Source organism: Micropterus dolomieu, linkage group LG08 (genome assembly GCF_021292245.1).
Source record: "Micropterus dolomieu isolate WLL.071019.BEF.003 ecotype Adirondacks linkage group LG08, ASM2129224v1, whole genome shotgun sequence".
Classification (NCBI taxonomy): domain Eukaryota; kingdom Metazoa; phylum Chordata; class Actinopteri; order Centrarchiformes; family Centrarchidae; genus Micropterus; species Micropterus dolomieu.
The window spans coordinates 16,451,896-16,464,095 of NC_060157.1; the positions used below are offsets into that span (position 1 = coordinate 16,451,896).

The 12,200-nt window shown below is 39.8% G+C and overlaps 1 protein-coding gene across 1 annotated transcript in view; it reads right to left on the reverse strand.

The window, feature by feature from the left end:
* The window catches only part of camkvl (CaM kinase-like vesicle-associated, like), a 78,103-nt gene extending 75,679 nt beyond the window's left edge, over positions 1 to 2,424 (reverse strand). Inside the window, exon 1 of the mRNA XM_046056582.1 lies at positions 2,381 to 2,424. Coding sequence (XP_045912538.1) covers positions 2,381 to 2,419 — 39 coding nt within the window. The 5' untranslated portion in view covers positions 2,420 to 2,424. The remainder of the gene's footprint in view (positions 1 to 2,380) is intronic.
* Positions 2,425 to 12,200: the final 9,776 nt, after the last annotated feature.

A 12,200-nucleotide genomic window follows, 5' to 3' on the forward strand; every position in this document is an offset into this window, starting at 1 on the left:
AACATCCCTGCCGAAATGTGCACAAACCTTGTCACCAACTATAAAAACCGTTTGACATCTGTGCTGGCCAATAATGGCTTTTCTACAAAATATTAACATGCTGTTTGTCCAGGGGGTCATATACTTGTTTTTCCTCATCAGATGGTTATCAATTTTAATAAATTCATATGATGTGATTTTCTGGAATTTTCTTTGAGATTCTGTCTTTCACTGTTAGAATGTACATATGATTAAAATTGTAGATTGTTGCATTCTTTGTAAGTGGGCAAACCTGCAAAATCAGCAAGGGGTCAAATACTTATTTCCCACACTGTATATCACTATCCGGGGGAATGGCTAGCAGAAGATGAGGGGTAGTAGTTTTGTCAGCCATCGTTATGATTGGATGGGGAGCCACAGTTGAAGGACTGATAAAGCAGTGGCTTGTTGGATCCGTCTTTACAACAGCTTGGGGTGTTATGTAAGGGGTGATGTAGCCGGGGCCAGTAGAGGAAGAAAAAAATGATAAATCCCAAAGACAAACACAACGAGCAAGCAATAAGTGACTGCTGCTCATAATGATAGCACTGATACTTAAGTTTTAATTACTTTGTCCTTCTATTTTTATTTTCATAATTACAACAGTAAGCAGGATTACACTCGTGTATGTGGATCTTGTACCTTTTACGTCATTTTCTGATATGTGTCCTAGCTATTGTATGCTGGCCCACATTCTAACCCAGTTTTAACACTTTTTTGCTGAACTCAAAGAAACGGTGAGCCAGGACAGCCAAGTGCTCCAAGTTTAGCTCTGTTCAGTCTGAGGAAAAACCCCAATTAACAGGTGAGTGGACTCAGATAATGTGAAATTGGGCTACATGGAGTATGTTAGAGTATGCTGCTTGGCCTCCAGAGAGCTATTTGGAGGAAGGAAAACTACACCAGGATGGTTTCATTGTCTCCTCTCTCTGTTCCTAATTCCTCTCTTGTAAAAGGCCACTGCAGTCATTCACACAGCAGTCTATTGACAGAGATAAATAAGGAGAGGTGGAGAAAAGATGACAAGAGTGAGGCACAGGGAAGCGGGAGATGACCTGGGATGAAAGAGAAAGGTGACAGAGAGAAAGAGAGGCTAAGAGATCAAGCACTAAGAATAGCGGAAAAGGAAGAAGGAGAAGGAGAGGAATAGGAGATGGGAAATGACAGATGGTGACATAGAGACAGAAAGGACAACATATATAGGGGTCAGGTAATGAATGCCATCGTAATGAAGTACTCTCTCTCAATATCCAATGCTCTTTTCCCCTCTAACCTATCTTTTCTTTCTATCCTCTGTTTCTCTGTCACTTGCAATCTCTCTCTCTCTCTCTCGCTCTCTTTCCTCTAACACTAGAGAGTAATGGGAAAGGATAACTCATTACTAATTAATTATTTTTCCCAACATATGCGTTTACAAGGCCTTGAACACTGGTTAATTCAGTGTCCAACAACAAAGCACCGAAAAACACATCCTTTTATCTGTATGATTAAGCTGCCTCCAAACTCCCCGCTATGGAAGAATCTCTCGCCTGTCTTTTCAACTCTTCTACTCGGTAGGTTTTAGAGCAGAACTTAGACACCATTGAAAAAAGGTCAGCAATCAATAGCTATGTTTTGTTATCCGGCTGTCAAGGTAATTTTATGTGAACTTTTGAAACGAAAAGAAATTCGGTGTAAATGAGATGTATTGCTATCACCTGGGGTGAAATGAATAGACTTCATGAATGTACAATGAAGCTACATATGTCTGAACACAGAACCACAAGAAAAATGGAAGAAAGTATTTACATTGTTACATATTTCTTGTGCTACAACCTTTAAAGTAGAAAGAAAGCAATATTGTGGGGATTTCATTGACATTTGCTTTCTATGTTCACTTTGTCTAAAACAAAACATTAGTTATCATAAAAATTATTGGAAACCTAGTGTATTTTCTTAATAGCCTGTAGAGCTGGGACTTTCTAACTCAACACATTGTAACGCAGCTCACTTTACATTACAGTAAGTTGTGGTTACTTTTATGTAAGTGCATTCCCATGTTTATGCAATGCTTTTCGAAGAACCATCTTGTCCTGGCCTGATGTCGAGCTGTGATAATGAAGATTTCATGAAGATTTTGTGAGTTTCTCCCTTACTGTGTTGTGTTGGCACATGTTGCTTGTTAGTCATTGGTAGAATTTGATTCATTGCTTTAATCAGAGTTTGCAGTGTTATGGTGTCTCTACAGTTTGGCTCTTTTATTTACTGTCCCATCACAACATTTCAAGAAAAAAAACACATTTACTGTGTGTGTTTGTTTGTGTGAGAGAGAGCTGCTCTCTGTGTGTTAGTGTAGTAACACTTGCTGAAGTTCTGTCATTACCTCTGCCAGTGAAGTTGGTTGGTGCATGTGTTCTCCCATCTTTGTCTCTTTTTCTGCAAAATATTTCAAAAAGTTACAAATGAATTTAGCTGAAATTTGGTGAACAGATCCCTGGCCCAAGGATCAGATTGTGAAAATTTTGGCAGTGACCCCGATCTGGGATTCCTGCCATTTTCAATTCTTTGTAGTTTTGTAGCTTTAACTGTAATATTGTTTTATGTAATACTGGGAAAGTCCAAAAAACAGAAAGAGTTTGGCTTACAAATGTACAACACAATATTGTATAGGCTCCACTTAAAATATAACTACAACGGCTATTCTTTTGGAAAGATCAAGCAGAACATTGCACATTTAAGCTACTGTAGTTTTGCTAATTAGCAGGTTAGCAGCTTGCCACTTAGTTCTACAACTAATAACTGTTACCCATTTGTCAACTGCCTATTGTTGTTTATTAGTTGGCTCATTCATTTCACTGACTGACTGTTTCTTTCAGTTAATTATCCATAAAACTCACTAATATCAGTAATTGCCACTACTAACTGCTACAAGCCCTATCGGGTACAACTGTTAGCTAAACTGTTATCATCTCGCTAGCCATGAAGTTGTACGCAAGATTAAGTCTTCCTGCCTGCTATCACTGAGCTAGTGTTTCTGTCAGGGGTATGTGAATGGCTCAAGGATCTCTCATGGTTGCGGTAATTCACAATTCTTAAAATACAATGAAAAATTAATTGACTGCTCTGTTTTATACCACCATTGACTGCACTCCATGTTCCCAGTCATAAATGTGCACAAAAAAAACATTAAAAACAAACACATTAAGCTGATGGGTCAAGTAGCAAGATTAGCTGCAGACATACACACACACACACACACACACACACACACACACACACAAACACAAGACCAAATGAATGATCATCTCCAGGTTTATACCTGGTGGAGATAATTACGCAACTCTGGCAGAGTTGTGGCTTTGGCTAGAGGCATGAAGGGTTTCGGTTGGATACTTTCAAAATCTCTTGCTAGTTTCACCAATGTTGCGTGTCCTATACCTTTAACACTAGAAGCGCCACAATTCCATAACTACTAGAACTGCCAGAAGCGGTCATTTTGACCGCTAGATTCCAAACTCTATATCTTTAATGATAAATACCTAATTGAGAGATTAATGCATTTATTGTATTAGGATATCTTTAAAAAAAAAACTAAATAACACCAAAATGTACATTTAAACAAGTTTAATTATACATTTATAAATAATAATTAGTAGCCTACCGTAATTATCGCATATCACAACAGTCAGGCTATATTTCCATATCCATTCAACATAACTCAGAACAAGATAATAACAATTAAAAGTATCTTATTTAATTATAAAACATTTTATTTTAAATGTTTACGTGCACCCAGGAAACGTCACTGTCACTTTCTACCTCCGATTGTTCCATCTAAATCATCACTATTCAAGTTCTGAAGCATTTCCAGGGATATGGTTCCAGTCATGTTCCTCTTCATTCGCTCATTCATTTTAGAAGCCTAGCTATATATATAGCCTATAGATAACGTGGTCATCACTGTGAAGCGCTTTGAGTATCTATGATAAAGCACTATATAAATGTAATTCATTATTATTATTAGCCTATTTCTGATCAACCAATTTAGTCTAATGTACTTTTTGTTTGTAGAAATTAGCATATATACAAAACACTCAGGACCACTACTGACCTTTCTGTTGACAGTGAGAGAGACAAAGGTCAACCGCAGGAAATGTAACAAAAGAATACAGAGAAATTCCGTGCGGTCAAAATGACCGTCTATGGCCGAAATAGGTAAAAATGTTCATTTGTTTTTTTTGCCTTATGTGTAATTTATATGAAAAACATTTTAAATGAAAATACAGACACTTTTAGGAAAAGTCAGGTACCAGCAGGATTTTATTTATTTTTTCAACAAAGTTATTGCAGATATAAATTTCAAAACGGTCAAAATGACTGTCATGGCTGTTCTAGTGTTAAATGAAACACATTTGCAGTCATATTTTCCTGACAGCACACCTTTTTAATAAAAGTATGGTGATAGATAGATAGATAGATAGATAGATAGATAGATAGATAGATAGATAGATAGGGGTTCAGTAGAGGAATGAGGGCTCAGCTGGAGGACACAGGGAGCAGATGAGATGGGAGTATGTGAGAGCAGAAGGCAGAAGATGAGCAAGGAGGACAGGACATTAGAAACCTCTGGCACCAAACTCATTTAAGGGAAAAAACAAACATATGCTCTGCTGTGTGTGCAGTTTATCCTTAAGCTCGTCCTTATGTAACATAGGTGGCGTGTGAGGAATTAAGAGTGAATTTATGATTTGTTTTTTTATTCTTAGCTGGCTATTGCTGGCTTTCTAAACACTACTTTTGTCTCTATTCTTCATCTCCAACTTAATTTTTTCAGCGCGGCCAATGCTTGCCAAATCCTTGTCAACAACAGAGTTACCTCCAAGCTCCTGGGGCACATAAGGATCATTACTGGCCACCAGATATGGTGGCAGGGAGCGAACACTGTGTCACATTACACAGAGGGTTCGAAAAGTCATGTTGATGGATCGATGCACCTCCTAATCTCCTACAACCACCATCTGTAACCTATCCTGGCTGCTGCTGTGATGGAAAATCTCTATAGTTGTGAACATGGTGTTGCAGATTGCAGCAGGACTCCGTTTCCTGTGTCTCAGCAGCAGAATCTCAGTGGGAAACATTCACATTCAACCACACAAGAATCAGAGGGCGTTTACTACATCCACTTTTATTAGCTGTTATGATTTACCATTACATTATAATGGGATATTGATGCCCGCATTGCACCAGCATCTGAACAAGCTTAATATTAGGTTTCCTATTGATGAAGTTCTACATCTGTTAAAATGGCTTTTATCCAATTGGGCCTGGACCGGATATGCTGTGCTCTTTCTTTCAAGGACTGACCAATCTTATCAATAAGCAATATTGACACGTTCTATATTTCAGGTTTTTCTGGATTTTCTGTTTTAAATAGTACATTTCCTTCATCCCCTCAGTTCAGACTGCAGTGAGTCAACTTAAAGAAGCATGCGGGATGATTGATACCACCAATGTTACTGCAAACGTAAGCATCACTCGTCCCTTTCATCCTTATTCTTTCTTCTGCTTTTCCATCACAAAGGCATTGCTTAAACCTATTTGTATTAGGTCAGTGTTTTATTAACTACATTCATCACCCTTGATGAACTGTTTGGTAATCAATAGAAGTGACATTAAGGGGCTGGTGTAAGCAGTCAAAACTCACTCTTCCATTAAATTGAGTTCATACAATGTAAATGTGAACAAACACTTATAGAAATCAGGAACTTATAGGTCTTTGATTATATGACCATTAAAACGGTGTCATTATTTTACTATTAAAATCCACCCTGCTGGTAAATTAAAACAAGTCAGCAGAGTAACCATCTATTGATGCTCAACTTGTTCAACGGCTAACAAGTCAGAAGCTAGAGAGGGAATGCTTACACTAAATCTTCATCTCTTCTAAATGTGTTATTCTAATAGAAAATGTTGGCCTTTTATCTGCATTTTGCTGCAAATACATATAATGATGAACAATCATGTTATACATGTTCCAGATTGTTCTAATTGATCCTTCGCCAAGGCACGCCCTCCTTAGTTACTGTTGCTAAGTTTAACAAACTGTCTGGACTTTTAGCACTCCCTGGAGAAATAATTTTTGGAAAAAGCGATCCCAGAAAGAAGCAGACAGTTTTGCAGCTGCATTGTGCACTTGAAGGTTGTATTCAGGCTGTCAAACTGACTCAAACTTATGTGAAAGAAGACGATCACAGAGTAAGTGAACCACCATATTATTATTGACCATTGAGAAAGAGGTAAACAATATTAAGGATTAACACTGTTCCTCTACAGCTGGGTAGGTCTCTGTTCACTATTATAACCATTAAAGCAGAACAGTAGGGTTATATAACATTAAATTCAGTAGTAAGTTAGTTAGCATTAGCTAACTAACATTACATTAGGAACAATCCACAGCCTACATTATTCTGGATTTGTTTTAGGTTATGGAAAGGGAATAAATCGTACTTCTCCTTTCAACCTCTCTGGGTAGCAACTGTAATTATTACAGGTGCCCCAGGAACAGCTTTTACCATATCTTTGAAAAATACAGCAAAAAAAGCTAACGACTCCTTTTCCACTCCATACGAGTCAACGGAGCGCAGCCATGAAAGTGTCAGACCTCAGTTAGAGTGAGTCCTATACTGCGCTGTGATGGGCCAGCTGCGTATTCGGGGCGTGGCTTAGAGAAGGGTCAATTCAGGGAAAAGTTCAAAAAAGCAAAAATGTTCCATAGAGTGCCTACAATCTTCAACAGCTGTGGTTCTACCTAAATTTAATTGAAATCTGTTTTTATGATCTCCTGCTAAAAATCAGACAAGAACATTACCAAACAAAAGTTAACAAATCATTAAAGAAAAAAAGCAGTTCAAAGGCAAGCAGATTTCAAATTGTGATTCAAATGGTTGCCCAACAACAGTTACATGTTATACAAAATAACAATCATGCAGATCTTACAAATTGTTATAGCTAAGTTATTATTTTACCATAAGATGATTTACAAATCTGTCCCTCTGTCCTCTAATACCCTGCTGATATACTTCATCCTCCAAATGTTTCTGGCTAGTGAGAGCACATCACAGGTCAGCCAGCTGAAAATCTCCAAAATGAATCGCAGATTTTTTCTAAAAGGTAGCAGGCTTAACTGTGCGGATGAAGGTTATAACCTAAGCTGCATCTTCCATCTTCTGCACAAAAAAAGTCTGCGAAACATACAGTACATGTACACACACACTTGAACACACACACACACACGCACCTGAACACACACAAACACACACACACGCAGTATATCACTGAAACCATCTTTGTTTGATTATGTGTGTGGTGTGTTGGCTTGTCAGTAATCTGGCTTGTTCAGCAAAATCCAAGGATAGCAGATTTTTTTTGTGCCATGAACAGTACAGTACACAACGAAAAAGCTCACCAATGATTTGAAAGCCTTTTGTCCTTTAGGCTGCAGCTTTTCCACAAACTCTAAATGAGGTCTCGAGAGATGAGTTAAAACATAAAGCACTGCAGCTTACAGGTTAGCTTAAAGGACAGTGGCTACAAAGAAGGAGGAGAAAGAGACTTGTACATAAACAGATAGATAGATATAGAGAGAAACAGATAGCTGTACAGGTAACACGCACAGAGATGGACAGATCTGATTGAAACCATCATGTGACAGTGCGTATTGTGAAATGGAATGCTCAGCATACAGGTGCGAACTGCGAGAGATGTGGCAACTTAAGTGTTGTCTGATAGAAGGTTTTTGTCACCCTGTTAAATAAAATCAGAGTGAGCATTTCTTTACCAGTTAAAGACTAAAAAGGACTGTGATGTGAAAAACAGAGCAGCATGCATATGTCAAATAAGATGAGGATGCGGGCAACCACATTTTTTCACTGCCCCCCCCCCTCGCCTGCCCCCCTTTTGTCATCCCCAGACTCTTCATTTTCGGCCACTTTGTTCGCTTTCTTGGTTAAGCAACCTCCTTTAGTCTCTCTCTGGGGTGCAGGAGTGTAGTAGCCTACACTAGATTTTCTGTGATGTTTTCTCTTCTCTCTTCTGCTCTCCTCATTTATCAAATCACACAAGCTCATATAAAGCAAGTTAATGAGGCCGGTAGAGGGTGGACTCTGCTTTCACTGGAAAAAATGAAATATGATATACTGTCCTTGTGGTTTTTAGTATGTTTATTTACAATGGTTCAAACTGTAGCCTGCACCTCTGCTGCTACTTTTCTACTCCTCTACCACTAATCCAGTGCCCTGCATGCCCAACTTACTGTATTGCCCATACATTAACAGCAACTGTTTCAGCAGCCTTTCTCTTTCAACATTTGAGCTCACTGTGCTATCAGTTATTTCAAATTCCCACTTAAAACCTAATAACACCCACTTTGATTCAACATAAGCCTGCAGTCAACATGCTGACCTAGTATGGAGAAAGTAAAGTGGCTGGTGCTTCTGCTCTGTTTAATGCATAATTAACAAGTGAATAACTGGAAAAGCTAAAGCTGGTGCAGCTTCACAGAATCAGCCAGTGAAGGGAGAAGGTGTGAGGAGGGAAATGCAAATGCCCTGCTATACTTTTACCTCAAAGAGGACTAATTTTTCTTCAAAACTATAACTTTTACTTTTAGAGAGAAGTCCTACAAAGTGACTACTTGGACTAACTGTAGGCCTAATTGTAAAGTGACTCTCTTTGGTGAGGAGCATTAAAAGTGTAAAAAGTAAGTTTTCAAATATCCTGATGGTAAAACCTGCCACATGAAAGTGAGGGACTACCCTCATCATATCTGTAATGCTGAATAGAAAGCCGGGACATTGTAGAAATAATCGAAATTTACTGATAGGTTACGTTACGTTACAATAAGGACAAAAATTAAAATCGCTCCATTGACGACTATGGGCAATTTCGGTTTGGCACATAGATACAGTCATTTACAAACACTTAAAAATTCAACAAGCCCGTTGTTACATATAAACCACCGTCTCTCGTTAAACTTTCTTTCTGACATGACAGGCAGCCAGACGCTTTCTTCTGCTTTCATCGTGCCAGTTTCACTGCAGCAGTTTTTACGCGCGGTCGCCGCACAACGCTCATCAGCAGCAGCAGAAGAAGCAGCGCGTCAGAAAACATCTCTTTTATCCCTTTTTCGTCTGCTTTCTAAACCGCCAGCAGGGATTCAATCGAGCGAAATTAAATCACCGCGCTTTGAGTGAACAGCGTGCCTTACCTTGAGTTGCGGCTTGGAGAAGTGTGGGTGCGTGTGTTTACAGCCCCCCTATCCAAAATGGAAATCTCTGGTCCTAGTTGGTACCTGGACTCGAGGATAAAGAAAAAAAAAAACAGTACTAACGTTTCTTTGTTGATGTGCAGAGAGTGCCAGAGAGGTGAACTAACCGCAGCTCCTGCTCTGGCACGACTGTCTGTTCTTCGGTGAGAATTAGTTTGGTTGTTTCTGACTGCCGCCCTCCCTCCCACTCACTCTCACTCACTCACTCACTCACTCACTGTCTCCCACCCAAGAGAAATAGCCTAAATAGTCTTTCATCTATCTCTCTGCCTAGCAGGTGGGCATTTTTGAATAATGTTAGATCATTATTAAAGGCTGCTGGAGGCCCAAAATGTGTGTCTTCCACCCCCTCCAAATCCTGCATGTTTTTATGGCGAAACTAAACTGTCTGTATGTGTGTTTGTCAGCACAGTTGCTCCGGCTGTCCGCAGGCAGCAGATTGGGAGTGGTCAGGATTAAACCGTGGGATTATACCTCAACATTCATCATTTCATCTCACACACTGGAAGCACACTGGTGGACAATGACATCAGTCTTTGGCAGACACCGGCATGGAGACAGATTCGTGTGGGTAGGGATGGAGTGAAAGGCAAGAGGGAAGGAGAGAGAAAGAGAAATGAGCGAAGTACCTTTCACCTCAGATTGATCCACGTGGCCTAAATATATGCGTCATGTGAAATCCATCACATACACTAGCCGGGCAAAAAGGGCAGAAAGGGTCACGAGATATTTACTGGGTGAATGTGTGTGCTTGTGCGTATGCAATGTGACTACATGCAGCCCTGAGTGTGTGTGTGTGTGTGTGTGTGTGTGTGCGTTTTTGTGTAGTGGTTGCATATACACAGCCAAGTCGGTATATGTGTGCCTGCATACTGACAGATGGCTACTGTAATGACGCAGGAACTAACTACTGGGTTTCTATGAGGTTGTATGTCTGTGCTTGTGCACATGCTTAGTTGAATTGTGTGTGTGCTTCTTAAAGAGCGAGCGCGCGCGCGCGCGCCTGTGTGTGTGTGAAAGAGAGAGAGAGAGAAAGAGCGAGAGAGACAGAGAGCAAGTTGAGTTTGATGCAGATGCAACAGTTATCACTTCTCCCCCTCCCCCCATCACACACACACAGACACAGACACAATTTAATTTAAATCTGAAGGACAATGAAAGACAATATTAAAGAATTACATTAACAAAAAATAATGTGAATAACAACATTCGTTTAATAGAATAAAATACGTAATGAAATACAAATATGAAATACAGTGATATACATGGCATATACCTATAAGTAATCCAGTTAGCATTTCAATGTGATTTTAACAATGGAAGAAAAAAATAATGCTGATAATAAAGATAGGTTAGTGGGGATAATACATATAATACATATAAGAGATAGCCATTAGTCTATAGCCTAAATGACAAAATAAGGAGATGGTGACTTTAAGTAGAATATGGTAAGTGCAAGATTAACTTTTGGGGACATTATATAGACTTACGTTCATTTCCTAGAGACCTACCCTAAACCAGCTACTTGCCAAACCCTAACCCTAGCAGTCAAAAAATCAGCCACCAGTCAAAAAATCAGCTTTTCCCCTTGTATTTTGTCCCCAATTAGACAAGCCGTTCCCAATTAACTGGTCTTTAGTCTGAAATGTGTCCCTGAATGTAGCCTAAGTCAGAACACACACACACACACTGTGTGGCAACATGGTTTTGCCTTTTTGTCCAGGTGCTTACAGTCTTTTCCCACAGACATTCTCAAGAGACCTTGAATCTGCTGCAGCTTCCATTTGCTGAAAATACATTCGTACAAAGGTATGTGAGTGTGGGTGTGTGGCTGTGTGGGTGTATGTGTGTTGGGGTCTGACTAAAGCCTAGTTCACACTACATGATTTTAAGCCCGATTTTCCAGTCGGTGAGCTCGGCGACCGTTGGGCTGTGATCAGGGGTTAATCAGCGATCGATCGGCGGCGGCCAGTCATTATGTGTGAACTACTCAACGACGCATCAAAACAGCCCCCTGACACATCGCTGACACATCGCAGATGCGAGCCAGATATTTAGCATGCCAAATATCTGGAGGAGCTGGCCAACTTGACATCCACATCCAGCCAATGAGAGCAGGCTTTTTCTCCACAAAACACTTTTTACTCACCTCCAGCTCTCTTTATAGCTCAGACAATCCCTGCTACCTGTGTGTGCTAATCCATTATTTCACCCATATTCTTTGTCTTTATAATTGCTAGCTTCATAATAACAAACAACAGCTGTTTCATTTCGCGTCATTTCCCGTTTCACATTTTGTGTGTGTTTTCTTGACAAAACGTGGTTTGGAGACCACCCGTCCAGTGACACAGCCGCTTTCAGCTCGTGTAGTGTGTGACCCCCTGTCACCGATCAGTCACGTTGTGTGAATGCCCTAGCGACTTCAAGACTCCCATCACAAGAGGGCAAGTTAGTGGGAATGGCACGGCCATCGGCCGACGCTGAAAGTCGTGTAGTCTGCACAAGCCTTTAGGCTACCTTTTGGGACACATTTTAGACTAAAGACCAATTAATTGGGGATGATTTGTTTGGGGACAAACACTGTGTCCCCAAATCGGAACAAAGCTGTCTGTTGTTAAGTTTAGGATTAGGTTGTTAGTACATTAAAAATTATTTTAAAGTAAGGTGAACGTCTATGTAATGTTCCCATAAGTGACATAAGTAAATATGTGTGGATATATTTGTGACACTAGGAAACACTTGGAATAATAGAAATATCAGCATAGAGTTTCATCACGGAAGGTTTCTGGTGGTTCTGCACTGGCTAAACCCAACATTACAGTGCATGTGAAGACAAGCACAAGGTTTTGATTAATGAACTTAAGCTTACCATGCACAT